At 45.8% G+C, this 22,547-nt stretch overlaps 1 protein-coding gene across 17 annotated transcripts in view; it reads right to left on the reverse strand.

Moving 5' to 3' along the window:
* The window catches only part of PTPRT (protein tyrosine phosphatase receptor type T), a 1,024,383-nt gene that overhangs the window by 621,235 nt on the left and 380,601 nt on the right, over positions 1–22,547 (reverse strand). For all 17 annotated transcript variants that reach the window (XM_023626585.2, XM_070247923.1, XM_070247921.1 and 14 more), the window contains one exon: positions 9,108–9,282. In XM_023626585.2, coding sequence (XP_023482353.1) covers positions 9,108–9,282 — 175 coding nt within the window. The remainder of the gene's footprint in view (positions 1–9,107; positions 9,283–22,547) is intronic.

The raw sequence follows: 22,547 nt of genomic DNA on the forward strand, positions 1-22,547 counted from the left end.
TAATTAGAGAGTCATGGGATGATTTTCCTAATTCACACAGATAACATAGGGAAGAACGAGGATTTGAACCCAAGACCTCTGATTTGCAATCTGTGTGTTCTTGCCAATAGCAGTCATAGCAAAAAAAAAAAAAAAAAAGTGATGCAACCCATTAATAAAAGCTATGGTTGAAGAAAGACAGAAAAATAAGAACCCCAGCATCAGGATCTTTTCCTACAGAGAATGCAGCCTGCAGAGAAGATGAAGATGCTGAGGTTTCTCTGAAATAGTGTCTTCCAGGAAAGCCAAGGTCAGTCATGGAGTTGGGGGGAGGAGGTGGGCTAAGGCTGACATGAAAAGGTGCTCAGCTTTTAGACAGGCTGCAGCAGGTCTACTCCAGTAGGCAGGACTCAGGGGGGAACAGGGAGGGCTCACCGTGAGAGAAGTCTTCCCTCAACAGGCACTGAAGAAGGCCCAGAGGTTTTTAAAAAGACCATCAAAATAGCCACATGATAAAGTGGATGAGGAGCATGGCTATGGCAGGTCAACTGAGACCCCAAATTGCAACCAAAGCAGAACAGAGGAAGGCCATTGGAGGAACGCAGAGAATTACAAAGCTCACAGCTTCCATAACTAGGAAGAAAAGAATGAAGGGAAAAAACAACACTTAAAGGAGAAGATAAAGAGGTACCCATAAAGGAGACAGAGCTTGCTCAGAGGTAGGAGAAAAACCTAGAGCTCAAACAACAAGGAGAACCTTGGAAATGGAAAGAATGGTGGGGAGTCTGCAACACTACTGCCTGCTTGCGAAATAAGGATTTGAAAACTCTCCATCGGATATGGCACGTGTTTGAGCACCTGCTACATGCTGGATACTGTCCTAGGTGTCGTGAATCCAACAGGAAGCGAGACCTACAGAGCTTCTTCCTACAGGAGCTTGTGCAATATACAGATGTGAATGACAATGACAGACAGCAATGAGAGCTAGGAAGAAACCCACAGCCTAGTACAACAACACAGAGTTACAAGAGGTAGGGATAGGTGCTATTTTTAGATAAGGTGGTCAGGGGAGGCTCTCTGAGAAGCTGATGTCTGAGCAGAGACCACAGTGAATAAAACAAATGGGCCACACAATTATCTAGAAGAAAAGCATTTCAGGCAAAGAGAGAACAGCAAGTGCAAAGATCCTGAGGTCAGGATTATCTTGGTGTGGTTCAAGGAAGAGGAAATGGACCAACGTGGTTAGAGAGGAGCGTGAGAGGACAAATGTGGGGAGGGGGTTCAGGAGGGATAGAGAGGGGCCAGATCTACAGACTGTGTTAAGAAGTTTGGATTTTATTCAGAGTATGATAGAAGCTACTAGAGGGTTTTGAACAGGGAGATGCTATGATTTAACTTGTTTCCAAACTATCACCCAGGCTGCTCATAGAGAACAGACCTCAGTGGTGCATGAGGGGAGCAGGGAGGAAGCTGGCATAGTCATCCAACTGAAAAGAGAGGAGGGTTTGGTCCCCCCGTGTGCAATGATCAGCAAACTGTGGCCCAGGAACCAAATACAGCCCTGTGCCTGTTTCTGTAAATAAAGTTTCATTGCAACACAGCCACATTCATTCAGTTACATATTTTCTGTGGCTGCTTTTGCTACAACACCAGAGTTGAGTCGTTGCAACAGAACCTATATGGCCCACAAAGCTGGAGAGTGGAGGGGTTCTAGATGGACTTAGAAAGGGGGGTTTACAAAGCAGAGGCCAGATTCCAGCCGAGGCTCTTTTACCCCAAGCCTGCTCTCTGACCTCTGAGAGATACAGCCCCCAGCTCGTCTTTGGCGCTGAGGGCTGGCGGAGAACAGGAATGGATGCTCCGAGTCCGGTTCTGCCGGCAGCCTTTGCAGAGCTCTGTGGCTGTCCAAGCCGAATGCTCAGGGGTTGCCAGCTTTCCCTCTTCTCTGAGCAGGCAGTTGTCTTCCTTCCATGGCTGCTCTCACCGATGAGATGGGGCCGGCAGCCTTGGTCACCTCGGAAGGCTGCAGATGCTTCTGCAGGAGCAGAAGCTGTGGTATCCCACGAATCTCAGTGGCTGTGTGCTCTCACCAAAGCCCTGGGAGGCCCCTCTGTCCTGAGCAACAGCCTGGAAGTTCCAAGAAATTAACGCCCCAGGAGAAGTTCTCAACCAACGACTTGTGGGGGGATTATGGGGCAAATAGCCAGCTCCCTCCATTCTTAGAAGTCCACACTGAATCTCAGAGTTCCCCCAGAATCCGGCTCCAGATGCCCACAGTGGTCCCTTGAAAATGCCCCCTTTATTGACCGTCCTTTTTTCCCTGCCTCACCTCTCTACATCCCAAATAAACTGCTTGCACTCAAATCTCTGCCAAGTCTGCTTCCAGGAGTCCCAGTCCTGGATGCCTCTAATCTTCACTCCTCTTCGAAACACAGGCAGCGTCTCTTACCAAAGTCACCTGCCTGACAACAGCTTTCCCCTGGGCACAGGCAAGGACCAGGAAAGAGAATAGACAGATGCAGAGCTCCAGACTCAGGAGTGTGTGTGCGCTACTGTCCATGGACCATAGACCGGGGCGTCCATTGAAGCCCCCGACTCCTACAAAACAAAGCTCCAACTTGACTCTGGTACAAAGACTCTGCAAATGTCCCCTGCCTACATTTCCTGCCTCAAACATGTCACCCACTCATGTCTCAAAGCTGTGACCCAGGGTGTCCCTGCTCATGAGCCTGCCAGGCCACAGGACCCAGCTTAGATGGGACCACTCTGAGAAACCTTACAGGACTTTCCCAAACTGCATTAATTTTTCCACCCTCTGTGTTTCTTCAGCTCACACCAGATCACAAGATCTACCATATTGGATTGTATAAGAAATGTGGTATGGGGGGCCGGCCCCATGGCCAAGTTGTTAAGTTCACACACTCCGCTTTGGTGGTCCAGGGTTTCACTGGTTCGGATCCCGGGCATGGACACGGCACTGCTCGGCAGGCCATGTTGAAGTGACATCCCACATGCCACAACTAAAAGGACCCACAACTAAAATATGCAACTATGTACTGGGGGGATTTGGGGAGAAAAAGCAGGAAAAAAAAAAAAGAAGAAGAAGAAGATTGGCAACAGTTGTTAGCTCAGGCGCCAATCTTAAAAAAAAAAAAAAAAGAATGTGATATAGAAGAAAGGGCATGGTGTGAGGCACAGGCAGGCCTAGCTTTAAATCCTAGCTCTGCCAGGCATAAGCTGTGTGACCTTGGGAAAGTTACTCAACCTCTCTAAGCCTCCATGCCCTCATTTGTAAAAGGGGGATGCTAACAGCACCTATATCGTAGAATTGTTGATAGGATTAGTTAGACAGTGTAGTAGGTGCCTGATGCAAACAAGATGGCCACGCGTCACAGGTTTGCATGATTCTTCCTGCTAGACCAGGAGCTTATCATCCTACCTGACACTTAGTTAGGGCCCAATAAACTATTACAAATGAACACAGGAATGAGGCAGCTACTCCAGCCATGCGAGCTCTAAACCAGGGGCTGTGAACTCAAATGCCAAGAGGAGCTGGACGAGCGATGTGAGCAAAACGGGCCATGTCAAGGCAGTGGTCAGCAGTGAGCATGGGCTCCAGAATGGAGCAGCCACGCTCATCCACTGCTGCCATCCCAGGTGGTAGACTCGACGTGCCCAACCTGGTACAACCTCAGGAGGCGTTAAATACTGGAACAGAATGATAGGGGGAAATAAAAAGCCCAACATAAGTAAAGGATTTCTGCAAATGACTTCGACCTGTGGGGTGCACTTGAGGACCCCAACCCCATCTCAGAGGAGAGAGGCCTTCAGAGGACTAAATTCAGACTTCCATAGTACAGGTAAGCTCTCCTTTAAGCAGGACAAGGAAAAATGAACAATGTGTTTTGGTAATACCCTTAATAATAACCATAAAATATGATGATCAATAGTCACAGATATAACGGTATGGTGTCCACTTTGTACTAGGATCTATACATATATTGCCTCCCTCTCATGGGAATCCATTTAGATACATTCAGCCCCGTTGAATAGATGAGGCAACTGAGGCCCAGAGTGAATATGTAATTTGCCTGAAGTCACACAGACAGCTGAGAGCAGGACTGAATTGAAATTCGGGTGTGTTTACAACCAAAAAGTCCTACTCCTGACTCTTCCTACCTTGGTAGGAAGTCACATCAGTATTTAAATCAGAACACCTGACTCCCAGCGCCAACATTAGCTTTCTTCCGGGCACTAACCCGCATATTGATGAGAGGGTTCTGAGCCCACGGCAGGTTGTTAAATGGAACTGGAAGACGGATTTAAAAATCACTACCAACCACAAATTCTTTATGTTAGCAGATGTTCATCAGGATGCATCTGCATAACTTTGGTTGAAGACACCTCCGTCCTTGGGATAAGCTGAAACACCTTGAAATCGAAGACAGCAGGAAACGCAGAGACGGGGAGAGAGGAAGTGCATTTATGAGCACTGGTGTGGAACAGGTAGGCTGAGGGGCCGGATTGTCAATCGAGCGAAACCTCAATTACAGAGTCATCTAATGTAGACCCAGGTACATTACCACAACTCAATAAACAGCTCTTCAGAATTAAGTAATTCCAATTTGCTTTCATTTTGATCTGTGTGCCGCCTCGAGAATTTGATATTACCTACACTTAACTTAGGCAGCATCTTCTGAAGCAGTGATGCTCTCAGTCCCAGGATGGCACCTTAGCCGCCAGCCAACCAGCCATAACCATGCCAGCTTAGGGAGACACAGAGACCCAGCCTGGGCCTCCAGTGCCCGGCCCAGCACAAGCACCTGCCGTGGATGCCATCAGAGGGCCCTCCAGTTCCTGGCACCTTTGGATGCTGCGGGGCCCTGTGACCTCCCAACCCCTGCATGGCCCAAGTTCTGAATGAGTGATGGCAGGGGGAGGGAGCCCATGTGGTCAGGTGGCTGAGCATGAGCAGGACCAGCTACTTTTCCCTTGTCCTCTGTTCCTGGCTCACCAGTGGTGGATAGAAGAGGAGTCCCAGGAATCTGACCCAGCATGGACTCCATGACCTAAATGTTCCCAAGACCACATGTTGGCCCCCACTTTGATACTTCCTCCCTCCCTTTCCTTATTCTCAGCACATGACTGCAGAGGAGAGAGCACCAGCCCCACTTTGCAGAGGAGGCCTTAAATGATCTCTCCAAGGCCACACAGACAGCAAGCAAATCGGCACCAGCGTCGGGCGTCGGGTCGCCACCCAGCCAGCCAGCCCTTCACCCTCTTACTTTCTTACCTGGGAAACCCCACCCACACTGGCCAGTTATTTATTTTATTTAACAAACACCTATAGGCTAGTGGGACAGGCACTGTTCTAAAACCTCCTAGATCCATTGTCTCATTTAATCCTCAGGACACACACCCTCTGAGGGAGGGAATCCTATTCCCGCATTCCCAGTGAGCCAGCCGAAGCTGAGAGAGGTTGATGTTCAAGTCACAGAGTGGGGATGCGATGGGGCCAGGACTCAAACTGGAGCATCCCCGCTCCAGAGCTCTTTCCTGTCTCTGAATTGAGATTAAAGGCAGGAAACATGGAAAAAACGCTGCCCAGGGGTGGTTTTCCTTTGTGATGCCCCAGTGTCAGCTCCCTCCCCCTCAGCCCACACCATCTGTGTGACATGTAAACCAGGAAGAGGAAATTCAACCTGAGGAGAAGCCCCAGCCGCTGGGAGAGCACTTAGACCTTGAGAATATTTTTGTTTTGTTTTGTTTTGATTCTCAGACTTTCTCCCTTCCCTGAAAGAAGGAAGATTTATATTCTTCCCTTGTTTTTTTTTTTTTTTTTTTACAAGTGCAAATACTTCAGTATTAAATAATTTAAGCATCCTGGCTCAGCACGGCAAGGGGCTCCAAGAGGTAAGTGAGTCATTCTTCTTAAGACACTTTCCCCCAAATGCTCTGGTTTGCTGCTTCCAATGGGTTCCCGGGCATACCCTCCAGGGTGACAGGCTTCCCCTGGACACTCTGCTTCTCGGGGTCCCTGCCTTTCATATTCTTGTTTGGCTTGGGTACCACTGGCTCTTCAGGAGTGTGTGTGTGTGTGTGTGTGTGTGAGTAGGGAAGGGTTAAATTCATTCCTCCAGGAACCTGGAAGTTAGTACCCCATTCGAGAGAGGTGGGGGAGTGGTGGGAGGAGGGACATGAGTTTAAAGGGCAAGTTGGCAACAAGTCCAGGGACTCCTGTCATGAGCCTTGCCTGCTGTCTGGACCCTTTCGACACTGTTCATGACATTATGATACCAGGTGCCAACAAGGCCTCCAGGTGTGGCCAAAATAGCATGCGCCAGCCCCAGGGTGGGCTCCAGCTCTGCCCCTTAGGACTGCTCTCTGCTTCTCAACCTGGCTGTGGCAGTTCTTTCAGCTGTGAAATGAGTTCAAATAAAACCAAGGTGCAGAGCCACATTTAGGACTCAGTTAGGTTGCATATGTAAAGGGACTTCTACACGCAAGGGGCCCAGCTTCTAGCTTACCACCAGCTGAAAGTAAAAAGGAAAAAAATGAAATAGGGGGAAAAATGGGCACCAAAAATAGTGATATCCCATAAAGGACTTTATCAAGGTGTAATAAAACAGGACAGGTTACAGGGCGTGCCGACCCGCCATCGTCCACTGGGAAGGAGACCTCAGAAGGAGGCCACCCAGGGCATCCCTTAACAGGGAGCTGTGAGGGGGTTCAGAGCTGTGGTGGCTTCTGAATTATAGTCACAAACTTGGTCCGTGGAGTGCTCCCTCCAGGCTGAACTCTGGCCCAGACGCACTGCCAGCAAAGGACAAATCACTGCCCCAGTACCACTGGCGACCCCTCCAAATAAAGGCAATGACGCTTCACCATGGAAAGCACATCCTCTGTTCCCAAGGGCCTTGGCTTCCTCCTCCCCCACAACTGAGGACATAAGGAAAGAACGGACCAAGCATTTTCTGGTTCTGTTTCTTGGTGTGTGAAAAGCTCAGAGCGCTACACTAGCTCCCACAATCATTCGCCCTATTCTGTCATCACCAACTGTGTGCCAGGCACATGCAAGGTGCTGGCAAGACCATGGGCAGCATGAGAAAGCACAGTCCATTCTCTCATGGGGCTTCCATTCCAGTGTGGGAGAGAAAAGAGGTCTAATCGGCGTTCCAGGGGAGACAGCTCAGGAAATGACATAATCACTGAGCACCTGAAAGGCCTGAAAAGGGCACTTTGTCATAGAAATCAATCTTATGGCACCAAGAAAGCAAAGATATGAGCCTAATGCAATCAAAATGATGATTTCTTTTATGTATTAATGGCATTCAATGTATACGATTTTAAAGATTTCTTTTTCTGTTAGTTGTTTTGTTCATGACTGTCTAATTTGTTGATATTTAGCTTAAGTGTTCATGGCATTATGATGATGACATGAATTCCTGCTGAGGCCAGTAATTCATTCATTCATCCATCATTCAACAAATATTTCAAGGTTTAGCCTTATAAAATGACTGATGATCTGGGTCGAAACAGTCAGCTACTGGTGATTTCACATGGTTCGATGTGCTCAGCACTTGTGACAGGTACTCAGCTAAGCCTGAGGGACTTATTGTGAACCATGAACCACGTAGAAGATGCCCCCTCTTCTCAAAGAGCTTAGATCCTAGATGGGAAGACAGAAAATTACCAAGTAAAGAAATAAGGAAGAACCATAATTTTGAAGAGTGCTGAGTGCTCTGTAGACAAACAGAAAAGCTTATGTGATAGAAAGCAACCACCAGAATGGGGGGCCAGGGAAATTCTCTCAGAGAAGACGGACAGCATGATGCCATTCAAGCTGAGACCTGAATGATGACAAATGCTCAGCCTTGTGAATATCCATCTAGAATCAGGACAGCCCAGAAGAGAGAATTCCAGGCTGCAACCTCTAGTCTGATCCAGGCCAGGCTACCAGTTCCATGGAGGCCAGCAAACAGAGGTCAAGGGTTACATACGAACCTATACTTTGACTAAGGAAACCAACTCAGGAGCCTTCTGGGGGGTCGATCAATGTTTTTACCTTCAAACACACCAGGCATCATTCTACAGCTAGCATAAGATAAATAGCTTCATTACTTCATTCACTAAATTATGCTATATTAAAATTTTAATCGGTGAACATAATGCTGGAAAATGAGTACATCCTTACACTGCTGTTTTCTAGTGTAAACTGTCAAACTGTTTTTTGCAAAAGCAGTATTGTAACACAAAGAAAAATCCATAAAGATGTTCATATTCTTTGGCCTACCAACTCTACCCCGAGGGAATTTATCCGAGGAAATAATCTGGTTCAATTGAATAAAAACGTTCTCTTCTGAAGAACTCCATTGAGGTGTTAATTGTTGCACCCACAAAGGAAAGATAAAACAATAACAAAAACACCTGGAATTATCTAAATGACTACAAATAGGGAGATTAAAAAAAGAGGATGATTCACTTGATGAAATAGTATACAACCATTAAGCATTATAATAAATATTATACAGACTTTCAGAAATAAATGGGATATCCAGCTCCTTGAAAGAAGCAGGAAAGGAAGCAATATGCATATTTTAATGGAAAGCATGTCAATGATACCTCAAGGTGAATAAGAACAAGAAAAGTGAGAAGAATTGAATCAAGGCCAGTGGGGTGGGGGATTACTCATTTCAAAAGTCCTTCCAAAGTAATGTCATTATATCAAGTTTTCAACAAAAAAATCCCTCAGAAACCATTGTACTCTCTGAACGCTGCAATAGAACACCACCAGAACACATGGACATTGCTTCATTCTAACTTTAAATGCAAAATAAGCCAAATTTGGAGATGTCTTCTGTGTCATACATCCCATGGGCTTTCACGTATGGATCCTATACGTAAGACCCAACTTCGAATAACAATGCAATATTGCATGATTTTACAATAACTTCTCTTTTTTGGTGTGTGTGTGGGAGTGAGTGATTGGAAATTGTGTCTCATTCTACTGAACGGAGGAGCAGCAGATGAGAAAAGGTGCCTTAACTCCTCCTACCCTTCCAAGGATGGAGCCAAGGGATTCCCATAAAATCAACCAGTAGGCAGAGGCACGGGCTGGTGGCACTCACCTTTCACAATCAGCTCGGCGTAGTTGGACACACCGGAGCCACCATCGGAGCGGATCACACAGCGGTACTTGCTCACGCTTCGCTGGGCAGTGTCTGCCACGCTGACGGTGGCCGAGAAGCGCCTGTGGTTGACCACGCGGGTGACCATGAGGGCCGTATCCCTGCCATTCCATTGCTGCAAGACAGAGGAAGGGAGAGGAGAAATCCTATCATCACACACTCCCGAGTGACTCCTAGCACAGAGGCTCCACCTGTCTCCACACCCCTGGGGCCCATGACTTTCCACAATAAGGAGTGTCCATGTCTGGTTTTCTCTAGTGATCCGGTTCAAGAATAAACATTGCTAGTGAGCTCATTCAAGAGGGTGGATGTCTGGTGGTAAGAAGAGAGGGCACAGCCCCCTTCTAAACGCCTTGCTCAGCCTGCATTTAGGGTTGGCACTTAGCCCCTTAACCTTCCTCCAATTTTCCTTCATCTCTTAAGCAGAACCCACAGGGTTTCCCCAAAGACAGACTCAGCGAGGTTAATGAGAACACAGCCCATGAAGCGATAATGAACAGCCTGTCCCCAGCCCCATGGCTGGTGCCTTGGTACCCAACCCAGCCTCTGAGCACCCCCCACAGGGAACAATCTGTCCCCATGGGTAGAGTGTGCATGGGGGCTTTTCAACACCTCCCCTCCTTGGCAGACGCTCTTTCCTCTGCCTGGAATCTCCTACTCCCTGGGGATACTCCCTCTCCCTTATAAACCTAAGTTGAGCTCATCACCACCGCCAGTAAGTTCCCCTGACTGTCACACCACCTCTGGAATCTATTCAGTCTCTTATGTATGGTGCAAATTTCCCACGCAACTTTGCTACAACTGTTTTCTACCATAGACTGTGAACTCCCAAAGGCAGGACTTTGCTCTTTCCATCACCCACACCATGCCCAGAAGCCTCCCGACTCGGTAAACATTTCTAGAATCAAGGTGAATGCACAGGCATTTTTGTCTTTACCATGGTGAATCCTAGGTGTGATATTCTGAGTCTGAATGAGATCTTTTCACAGTAGCAAGTTGTGAGAGCCACCAAGGCACATGCACAGGGATGCGGTTTGGGTGGATATTTATTAAGCACCTACTAAGTGCCAGAACCTGAGTCTCCCCTTTAATCCTCACAGCCTTGATTGAGGTGTGTATTATTGCTGCTCTTCTTAGAAGAATCCAAATGTCAGTGAGGTTAATAAACAAGTAGAGCAAGTAACTCCTTTATCTAGGACTTCCACGCACTCTTTTCACTGAGACCGTATCCTCACTGCCTGCCTTAATTTAAAATCTTTTTCCGGGGGCCGGTCCTGTGGCCAAGTGGCTACAGCTCCACATGCTCTGCTTCGAGGCCCTGGTTCGTGGGTTCAGATCCTGGGCACGGACCTGCTCCACTCATGGGCCGTGCTGTGGGGGCATCCCACATACAAAGCAGAGGAAGATTGGCAATAGATGTTAGCTCAGGGCGAATCTTCCTCACTAAAAGAAAAAAAAATCATTTTCCAAACGTAAAATTGAGCGTTTTAATTATCAGGTCAGATTTAGGGAAATCTTGAGATTTATCGGATTCCCCACGCCCCAAGTCTTCCAAGATGTGATCTTCATCGCTTCCTGAACAAAGTAAACAGTTCCGTCACATGCGTGACCTACTTTCATCCACTTCATCTTCCATCGCCCCCATCAGTGATGTGTCAGGACTGGGAGATAAGGGGCATAGAGCCACCGTGCTCAGCTGTACAAGCGAACGAGGTGGGACAGCAGGGGAAGGCAGCGAGCAGGAAGCCAAGAAACACGGAGCAACCAAGGCCTCCAGTGGACTGCTGCAGGCTGGACAGAGAGAATGTGGGTAACAGTTTTCCTCTTCTTTTGAATTTTTGGCATTCCCTAGACCTTCTGCCTCAAACATGTATTGCTTTTGTACTTGAAAATAATAAAATAAATGGTATTTTTTTAAAAGCCATGACAGTAGGAGAGGCAGCCATTACCCGCTCCCATTCCACAAACTAAGCGATATGACCAGACAAAAACAAGCACAAGGGAATGGAAGGGGAAGGTCATGAGTGCTGCCAGCCACCCGCCTCACACCTGATACAGTTTTTCAAGAGATGGTACAACTCGATCAAACTATAACTGACCAGACCCCAAACACGATTCCCTTTCCCCAGACAGTGCAAGGAGGAAGTAGAGGAAATTTTGGCAAATGCCAAGAATGTGTCCTGATTTCAGGAAGAGTTGGTCAAATGTATGGGAAGGCCTCGGAAGAGATGGAGTCACCGAAAGCTCATTTTCCTCACTGCTGAGCAAGGCCCTTCAGGGCCACCATGGGAGATATGGACAAGGGAGTGACAAGGCTTTGGGTGGGTATTTTCTAACCTAATTTATTTATAACATCACAAATGCTTTTATCTTTTCTTTCTTTCTTTTTGAAGCTAATAGTGACTGAGCACTATTATGGGCTAAGTGGTTTGCACGCCTTCTCATTAATTCCCCACAAAAATCCATGAGGTGAGCACACTTATTATCACTATTGTATACATGAGGAAGCTAAAACTCAGAGAAGTGACACTGCATGCCCAAGGCTGCACAGCTCATAAGTGGCAGAGCTGGGATTGAACCAGACATCCAGCTTCAGAGCCTGTCCTGAGAATAGCATGTGTGTTGCTCTGATGTGGGGGTAACTAACCCCCATCAGTCATCTCCTCCAGCATTCTCATTTCCAAATGTGGGATAGTGGGTAACAGGTGTGAACAGGATCTGCTTATTTGCTACCAATTTCTGAACTGAAGACCAAAAAAGAGGCAAAGAGAGGGTGGAGGGAGGGATGCTGTATAGGATGTGGGGGGAAACAAGCAAAAGTGTCAACCAAACAGACAGCTTATCAGACACAGTGCTTTTGCACAGACATCCAATGCTTTCAACAGCCAAGAAATGTGGGGGATAAAAAGGAGAGACCAAGAGTGATGTCAACACATGAGCTCTATAAAACAGGGGCTAGGAGGTGAGTGGATAAGGAAAAGTACAAAGAAAGAGATTAAACCCAGAGGAGCCCAGGGATGAATTACAGGAAACAAGCAATGCCATTTGCAGAATTCAAAATGGCATCAGCAGCGAAGAACTGAATCAGCACTGCAGAAAACCAGCGACTCGGAGGACAGGCTTGAAAAACTAACCCAGAGAGCAAGGAAAGCAAAGATAAAGGAATTGGAGAGAGACAAATAGATGAAGAAAACAGACACCAGACAACCAACCACCAGATAAATAAGTGGTGTCCTAAGGAAGAGAGCTGAACGAACGGAACACAGATCACATCCCAAGATATATTAGGTCACATTCCTGGATTAAAATAAGACCTAAATCTTCAGATTGAAATGGCCCACCATCTACTTGACAAAATTTATGGAAACTACAATAGTTATAGTACATATTCATAAAAACATTGAATGTTAAGGACAAAGAAGTATAGAAAAAAGCCAGGCAGAAAAAAAAATAATGTGCCAAAAAATAAATAAACCAATCTGGTATAAAACTCCTCATATGTCATTATTTCCAAATCTAAGGCACCCTCTCCTGGATGTGGCTGGTACCCCAGTGGTCACAGGTGAGCTCCCAGGAGGCTACAGTTATTTAGATACTTGTGAGACAACAGGGATGGAGCTAGGGAAAGACAGGATACGGACTGATAATAAGACAAATGCAAGCAAATTTGGGCAACTTCGGCCAGAGATTTCATTTCTCTTAGCTTCAGTTTCCCCAAATATTCGATGGATCTGCCACTGGTGCTCACTTTATGGAGTTTCATGATGAATAAACAAGAAGGCGTGGAAAACACTTAGCATGTGGCATATTCTACTGCTAGCGGAGCTCTCCAAACTAACCATGAAATTAGCCATGAAAAGTGGGGTAGGTAGGATAACGGCCTCCCAAAGACATCCACATCCTAACCCCTGGAACAGGCAAATATGTCACCTTATACGGCAAAAGGGAGTTTGTAGATGTGATTAAGTTAAGCATCTGGAGATGGGGAGATGATCCTGGATTATCCAGATGGGCCCAATGTAATCACAACGGGCTGTATGGGCAGGAGGTTCAGAGTCAGAGAAGAAGATGTGGTAACAGAAGCAGAGGTCAGAGGGACGTGATTGATGGCTTGAAGATGGAGGAAGGAGCCATGAGCCAAGGAATGCAGGCATCCTCCAGAAACTGGAAAAGGAAAGGGAATCAATGTGCCCCTGGAACCTCCAGAAAAAATGCAGTCCAGACAACACCTTGATTTTAGCCCCCAAAACGATCCATTTCTGACTTCTGATCTCCACAATGATAAGGGAATAAACTGTGTTGTTTTAAGCCACTAAGTTTGCAGAATTTCTTATATTAGCAATAAGAAATTAACACAGAGCAATGGCTGATTAAGTGCAAACCATTCATTTTTCCCATTTAGTTTAAATATTATTTTGTTATCACTTCCAGTATTATTATTTTTTTTAACTTTTTGTGTGTGTGTGAGGGAGATTGGCCCTGAGCTAATATCTTTTGCCAATCCTCATCTTTTGGCGTGAGGAAAATCCACCCTGAGCTAACATCCGTGCCAATCTTTCCTCTATTTTGTATGCAGGTCACTGCCACAGCATGGCTTGATGAGTGGTGTAGGTCTGCACCTCGGATCCGAACCCATGAACCTGGGCTGCCAAAGCAGAGTGTGCCAAACTTAACCCCTACACCACTGGGCTGGCCACCAGTATTATTTATTTTTCTTCTTAATGATGTCAGATTCCAGCAAAACCAGAGAGGATTAAGTGCATACCCCTGAACGATTCACATTTTTCTGTTTAGCTCCTGAACCACCAGGCTTTCTCCCACTGAAAGATAGGAAATTGCAGGTTGTCTTATAAAATCTCTGGAAAATAGGCCTTTTGATAATCACACTTGTCATATTGGGAGCAGGCAACAGCAGGACAGGGACGTGCAGGAGGGCCTGGAGCCATGATAGGAAATAGCACTGAGATGGACCACGGGCAAGGAGAAATGGAGGTTAAGTTCAGAGAGCTGAGCCCAGATGGAAGGGCAAGCAGGTGCTGAAGGTCAAGGCAATTGAGCAGGAACCCCGACACAGAAATCAGAAGGGATTCTAGAAGCCCAGGGAGGGTGAGAGGCTCCGATGCCAGAATGCCGCGGCAACGTGGAGAAGGGATTATAGCAGAGTACATGTGTAAGAAGCACAGGTCCCAGCCGCTGTCTCAGCCCCAGACAGAGGGAGAAGAGAAAATACAAGGGAAGAAAACAAAGGGAGCTTTCATTAAGCAGGAATGGGCTCAGAGATCCAGGCTTACAGGCAAGTGAGTAGTTTGAGTGGGCACAAAGAGGGGTGGAATAGGGGGATGCCAGGAGCCTGAAGTGGACCGCAGCCCAGAGACAAGGTGGGAGAGCACATCTTCCCAATCAAGACATCAAGCGCCATGTCATGCACAGGAATGCAAGTGTTAGGATGCTGGGAAAGAGGAGCAGGACAGTGAGGGGTAGCCAAAGTCCTGGGAAAAGCCAGAGAGAAGCATGACATGGCTGACACACATGGAAGCGTGGGGAAGATGCTGTCAGACTCTTAGATCCTTGTGACCACTCCGGCTTGTTGGAAATTTTCTTCTGGCTCCTGTAATATTTTTCAGACATAAGTACATCCTTCCTCTGAAATTTCAGGGCACACTTCCTCTCCTCTGTGGCAAGTCTTTCAGACCTATGTCTGTTGTTCCAAAGCGGAATCATCTTCTAGCCCTTCTGAGTCTATGAACCAAATGAATCAACTTCCCAGTGGGCACTGATAACCGTGTCTTAGGTTGGGCTTCTCGGAAGCAGAGTCTGAGAACGGCGACTTACTGAGTGCTCTCAGGAGAAAGGGGGTAAAAAATAGGGAGAGGAAAGAAACCGAGCAAGGATGTGGTCAAAACTGGAGTCCAGCTTCAGCGTGATTCCACGGGAGCTCTGGAGCATGCATGGACCACAGAGATGATCCCACTCTAGGCAAGGAGCCAACACTTGTACCCCATGTCAGTCAGTCCTTGGTCATGGTCTGTTCCCATTTGACTGAGCGCAGTTGTCTGGGGAAGGGGAGCTGTGAGCCTTTAGAGCCAACAGGGACAGTGCCTTGGGGTTGGGGGCACTGGCTCAAAAGGACACTGATAACATCTATTCTGCCCAGCGCTTTCCTATCAATGCCTCCTCCATTACACATAGGGTCTCCTAAAATCCCATGAGCCACTGCCTTGAGCTCTGCTGGTGGTTGGCTCCTGAATCGATGTTAAAAAAAAAAAGCAGGGGGAGGGGAGAGAAGGGGCTGGGAACTGAGTTTGGTTGAACACTGACAACATGGGAAAGCTGGAGCATCCTGTAATAACACACTGCTTCCGCTGAAAAGTCAATATGACTCCCACAAATAAAGAGTTCCATAGCTAAGTGAGTTTGATAAATATGTTGTTCAACTTAATGGGATTTGTCTGAGCATTTATTAAGTAAAAGCCACATTAACTAACATTTTTGAGTGCTTAGTCTGTGCTAGGCACTGTGTTAACTGGCTTACATGATAGAATTCACTTAATCCTTTTAAAATCCCTATGAAAGTGCCTCTCAAAGGGTGGTTTCTGGACCAGCAACCTCAGCATCACCTGGGACCTTGTTAGAAGTGTAGATTTTAAAGAGGATTCCAGGGCTGATATCCATTTGTGGATGCTGTTTATTGCTGTTGGCAGTCTGAGTTTTCCCCCCTTTCCTTATTCTATTATTAATTATCCTGGAAATGTAGTCATTATTTAACAAAACAGAAAATGAGAGAATGTGGAGTGTGGAAAGTGTGATCTCTGCCCAGAGGAATTTACAGGCTGGGTTAAGATTCCAGCAAAACAGCAAAAAGGATAGGAAATAAATATAAACATGAGGATTGAAATAGCATACTTCACAGAGAAAAACAGGGCCGGTGTGGAAAGAGCAATGCTCTCAGAATGACCTGGAGCAGAGGTTCTCCAAGTGTGGTCCCTGCACACAGAAGTATGAGCATCCCCTGGGATGCTTGTTAGAAATGCACATTCTCAGGCCCCATCCCCTGACTTAATGATTCAGAAATTCTAGGAGTGGAGCCAGGCCATTTTTGTTTTAACAAACCCTCCAGGTGATTCTGTTTCACGGTAAAGCATGAGATAGGTCCTATTAATATTCCTATTTTAAAAATGAGGAAACTGGCAGAGGGAGGTCAAGTAACTGCCTTAGAATAGCACTTCTCAAACCAACGTGCATACAAATCACCTGCGGATCTCGTTAAATATGCAGATTCTGATGCAGTGAGGCTGCGGTTGGACCTGAAATCCTTCCTTTCTAGCAAGTTCCCAGGTATCGCAGGTGCTGCTGGCCTGTGAACTGCTGGAGAACAGCAAAACCTTACATGACTTTGCTGAGTGACTGACTTAGGATTTGGATCCAGGTGATCTGATTCGAGGGACTGAGGCCTTAATGACATCACCCAGCTGCCACCCGGTATATGACAGCGAACAGTTACAATATGACTCTGTGAGAGGAGGGTAGAGCACACAGTGTTCTAGAAACTTACTTTGCTTCGTCAAAGAACACCAAATGTCATCTTGCAGGAAATGACTGCTCCATAGAAAATAGTTTGGGAAATGCTGTGATGGAAGCCCAGATGTCTAGCTTTCTGGAAGCATCAGGAGTCTCTAAGTCAGAAATATCTATGTAAGGAGGGGCAAAGCATCTTCCTACACTCCTGGCTAACAGACTGTAAATATATTCTTCAGGGATGGCATATCTGATATGCTATTAGGGTGAGGTTTTCTTAACCCAACTCCATCAGGCTAAAGCAGTGGTTCTCCAACCTTGAGCCAGCATCTGAATCACCTCCAGGGTGATTCAGCAGGTTAGCATGAGGCTAGATAATTTGCAATTCTAACAAGTTCCCAAGTGATGCTGATGCTGCTGGCTTGTCTTGAGTCTCCAAGACTTGAAGGGTAATGTCATCTGAAGTCCCTCAACAGAAAGCAAGGGGCCAAATAATTCCACATAACACGTGAACGGAAACATTCCTTAAATCCAAGCCACTTCCTGAGGCTGAGCAATGGGCCACTGCACTGAGGATACCCAGCCACGGGCCAGGGATGTGGCACCCCAATCCAACCCATACTTTATTGGCAGAGCCAAGAGTCCTGAACACAGGCTGAGTATCTATTTTCTTTGCCCAAAGGCTCTGTCTGCTTGCCAAGCTATATGCCCACAGGGCTGCATCGACCCAGAGGGCGAAACTTTTTCCAATTCGCTCATCCAGGGGCACATGTGTTCTAAGTTGAACAAAGGCATTTTATAGACTAATTGGTGGGCCTCCTTAATCCCATTTTATACTTAATGTCTTTCTCATCTTGGCAACAGGTCCTTTTGAAATCTCTCTTTTTTCATTCTCCTCTTTCATCTGCTTTTCTCTCGTTTTCAAAACAATTTGAATTCTACCTTCCCTTACCTTGTTTTGTTTTATGTGAAATAAGTCAGCTTGGTTTGAGAGCGCACAGTCTTTGCAAGAGCAGGGGCTGTGAATACCCACGCTTTAATATTCCTAACCCTAACACACTTGCATCCTTCCACCCCCAGGCAAGACCTCGCTGTCTTCAGGAACCATCTAGAGAGGAAACAAGAGAGGCACCCAATGCCACGGAGAGTCTGCTGTTTTCACATTACCCGATGAGCTATCAAGGTATCCATAATGGCCTCGCCATTTTGCAATTCTCCATCCTCTCTGCTCTCGTGTCATGACATTATTCCCTTCACAGAGATAAGACAGCCTGCAAAAATGGCTGTCATTATTTCAGAGAGCGCATGCAGGCCTGCAATTGATTTATGGTGGGCAGAAGTGGAAACATTACTGTCTTTAATAAGACAAAACCGTGTGCAACAGACATTATGCCTGTTTTACAGGAGATATTTTAATACAGGGTTCTGGAAGCCTTCCAGGTGTTGGTTTGAGCTTTTAGATTAAAAAACGATAATAATAAAAAAGTAAAATGAGGCCCAGCACTTCCAGCTGAAAACTGCTCTAATTGTTCCAGAAATCTCCTGGCTAGAAAATACTTAGGTGGGATTCCCACAATTCATTTGTAATGAATATTCTTTTCACTTCTAGTCATACGGCTTCAATGGCATGACATTTGGAAACTTGCTAAAATCTGGCTCATTGATTTTCTTAAGATCATATTTGTACCTCTTTGGCAGTCTCTAAAGAATAGCTTTTGATTATTCTTTATTAAACGTTAAAAGAAATAGAAGTGGACATAAATCATTTTTGATTAGCTGTGCTGAAGCCCTCCCAAGGGTCTACTGCATGCATAGCTGACTGCTCATTTGGGGTTGATTTCTGGGTTCAGAGTTCCTGCAGAGTTAGGAGGATCCTGGCATAAGTCCCACAGGGAGCTGTAAGCCCTTAGCAAAGAGGATGAGCAGGGGGTCAAGGGCCTGCACATGTGCCATCTCCCTGTGTGGCACCATCTCCCTTTGACTATATCCAGTTCACCTCTCAGCACTCTGTTCAAAGGCTGCTTCTTCCAAGGGCACTTCTCTGATACTCATCATCCCGCCCACTCTCCCTACTCCCTACTCAGCAAACCCTTTTTTTCTCCTAGTAGCCTGGTCACATTTGTGATGAAATATTTAATTCTGTGATGAGTTGCTTAATGTCTGTCTCTACTGCCAGGAGGTGAACTCCACGAGGTCAAGAAGCCGGTCTGCCTTGCTCATGACTCTTTCTCCCAGCTCCTGCGCCCTGGGGCCGGGATGAGCTGGGATCAAATCCTGAAGCACAGAAACTGAGGATGGGCTGAGGGAAGACACTGATGAAAAAGCATCAGAAAGTAAAGGAGGCAAGAATAAGTATGTGATGGGAAATTTCCAGGTCAGAGTTGACTGGGGTCCTCAAAGACAATGTGTGCGGGATGGAGGACGAGGAGGAGGTCCAGGCAGCAGGTGCAGACGAATTTGAGAGAACGCAACCTTCTGCAAATCCAAAGCCCAGCTAGATTTTCATCCCCTGTGTTGCCCTAAAGATGTATTTTTTAATCTGGGACACCTACAAGTGACAAGAAGGAAATGTGATGATGGTGCCAAGACTTTATAAATATAGTAAAAACCATCAAATTGTAGACTTACTGAACTTTATGGTTTGTTAATTCCATCACAATAAAGCTATTAATAAAAGATTGGTGTTTCCTAAGCATGGGGTTCTTTAGCTGTGACACAGGCCTACTGTATGCAAACCCCACCTGGATCCACCCCCCCATCATCCCCATGGGACTTGGGGGGACAAGGGAAACTGTTGCAAACGTGAAGCTCATTCTGCCTGCTGGGCAGTGAATAATAAAGTCCTTTGTCTCTGACCCAGGAGACTCACATCTTCTGCCAGCAGCTATGAAATGGCAGCCTACCTCATTAGCTTGCAAATAAGGTAAAATCTCAGACCCTTCCTAGTTGTGGACCAATGATTTCATGGAAACGAGAGGGCAGGATGATTTTCAAGGAGGGAGCAGTCAGCGCATCAAAGGCTGAAGAAGAGTCAAGTATAAGGACTAATAACAATAATGTTGTAATAATAAGCCCCATTGGCTTTAGCAACAAGGAAAGCACTGGTGACCTTCACAAGGGTCACTTCTGGGAAGAGGTTGGAGTTGAAGAAAGCCATCACATTTAAGAAATTTGGCTAAGAAGAGGAGAAAAGTAAAAAGGCAACCAGAGGGGAGTAATTTGAACAATATTTCAAGGGTATTTTTACTTCATTGATTTTGCCTGTAGATTTGAGAAACTCAAATCTATTTAAGTATCTAGTACAGTGCAAACTAGAGAAGTGTAAATATGTGCTAAAGAAACGAATTTATTTTTTTAATAGGAAGCCATCTGTATAGAAGGAAAAGCTGGCATGATGACATAAAGTGAGAGGACTACAAGGTGAGCGTGGAAGGATGCCGAGAACTGAAGAATAGGACACAGACCTGTGTTCGAATCCTGCCTCCCCTGCTCGATACCTGTGCAACTTTGACCTGTGTGACTCATTTACCCCTCCAGGCTCAGTCTCCTCATCTATAAAATGGAGCTAAAAATAGCATCTGCCTGAAAGACTGGTTGCAAGAATTAAATACATCACAGGTGTAACCACTCCATAAACGTCAGCTTTTATGAGTATTATCATTAATTTATCATTATTCTGTGGTTGTGATGTGGCCACTACATTTTCAACAGAAGTCCCACGTGGAAGGGACACCTGGTACAGATGCAGGCAGGAGGAGGAGGAGCTGGTTCCAGAACACTCACAGCCCTGGGAGCCAGCGGGAGCCCGTGGGGGACCTGGAAAACAGGTTTACTAGAAGAATCAGCCACAGTGAGAACTGACACGTCTGCTTATCTCCTCCGCCCTAGATAGGCTGCTGTTGGGCTGAGACGTGCCCAGGGCAGGAGCCTTTTCCTGCCAGATTAGGGTCTGCTCCCTGTCCAATGCCTGTGATTTGTCTAAACACATATGCTGCCCCCACTGAGATCTGTGCAGAGCGTTTGGACACATGGCCTCATTTCTGAGACTCTTCAAACGATATTTGTTGCACTAACTCTCGATGGAGCAAATCCTTTGTAGGGAGGCCTGGAAGCCAGCCCTGCAGTGGACTGACAGGGCCTGCTCTGGAGCCCTGAGAAGTGGAAGCATGGGGCCCTACGGGCCACGGTCTTCCGTAAAGCCCAGATGGCACACACACAATATTTCCACATCTCTGCCTGGAGGAGCAGTATCTGATGGTGGAGGTGAGGCGTAGGGGAACCTGAAGGTAATTTTACCCATGTCCTCAGTGGGGGCCAGGGCTTCGGCTTCTGCTGGAATTAGCTACCCCAATGCCCAGTCAGGGCTTCCCACCATCCTTAGAATATTGTGTATGTAGGAAAAACGACCATTTTTCTCTTTTTAGTAGCATTTTTTAAATTTATATTAGTTACCTATATTCATTTTAGAGTATTTTTATGAAAAAGAAAAGATTAAAAGTGAAAATAAAAAGCATACATAATCTAACATCACAATCAATTATTGTCTTGATACGTGTTGTATAGTGTTATGTGTATATACTTATATAGGTAGGCATATATTTGTGAGTATAAATATGTGTATATTATGTATATGTGTTTGTTTTTGATAAAAAATTAATAAATTGAACATATTAGTTGTTTTATAACTTGTTCTTTTAGCTTAAATACATATTGTGAAAATGTCACTAAATATACTTCTATAACCTGATGCTTAATGACTCCATTCCAGCATTTACTTAATCTGTCGCTTTTGCTTGACATTTAGGTTGTTTTCAGTTTGTCATCCTATTAAACACACTTGCAGATAAATTCTTCCCTGTCTTGCTTATTTTCTCAGGCACATTCCCATAAGTAAAATCACTTCTTGGAAGAATATGCACACTTGAGGTTTTAGATATATATTGCCAAATTATCTTCCAGAAAAGATGTACGCATATACATTTTCACTGTGCTGCACTGATAATCCCGTCAGTACAGTTGCACCTAGTTGGACCCTGAATATTGTTCTTTTTGCTTTTTTAAAGTGCTCTCCAAACTGTAGACTAGACATTTCACTCAGAATGCACACTGTCTACTTGCTTGAAAAAAATGCTTGAAAAATTACATTTGGATTCTCCAGGCCAATTTATCACATAAGAAATAAGCAGGTTATGACTGAGACCATAGACCGTCCACCATAGACCATGGCATTATACTCTCTACCTCAAGGAGAAATCAACCCAGAATGAGATGAGCTTGTTTATAATTTTTATTGGCCTTTATCAGCCTTTTCCCCGAAGAACTAGAATTGTTCTAGGCTCAGGAATGCACAGTTCTGCATAGGTCCTGTCCACTGATTCTTACGTAGAATTTGCACCATGAGTCCATGAAAGCACCATCAGATGAGGTCTTCTAAAGAGCATATAAAGTTTCCAGAGGGGTGTCAAACAGGGGTATTTGCTGGTCTTCCTTTTTAATATATTAATTTATGATCTGTAACCACTCACAGATAAGCAGGCTATGGATTCTTGCTCTTTAGAAAAGAAGGCAAGCATTCTCTATAACACAGGTGACAAGGATTTATCTCAAACTATGAGCCCACCACCTGCTCCCTAACCATTGCCAGAAAGAAGGGCCACTGGACATACCATTCTGGAAAGAAAGTCACCGTCTGTATTTCCCTGACTTAAAAACTGGTGGATAAAAAGTTTCTACCTTTGGTGACTTAGTGATTCTTCAGCTTATCTTGGAAGCTACAGCAGGAAGTGGCATTGCTGAAAGCTAGACCTGCTGAGGGCATCTTGTGGGGACTCCTGGTCACCACGTGCTTATTTCACCTGCTTAGGA

The sequence above is a fragment of the Equus caballus genome, chromosome 22 (genome assembly GCF_041296265.1).
Source record: "Equus caballus isolate H_3958 breed thoroughbred chromosome 22, TB-T2T, whole genome shotgun sequence".
Lineage (NCBI taxonomy): Eukaryota > Metazoa > Chordata > Mammalia > Perissodactyla > Equidae > Equus > Equus caballus.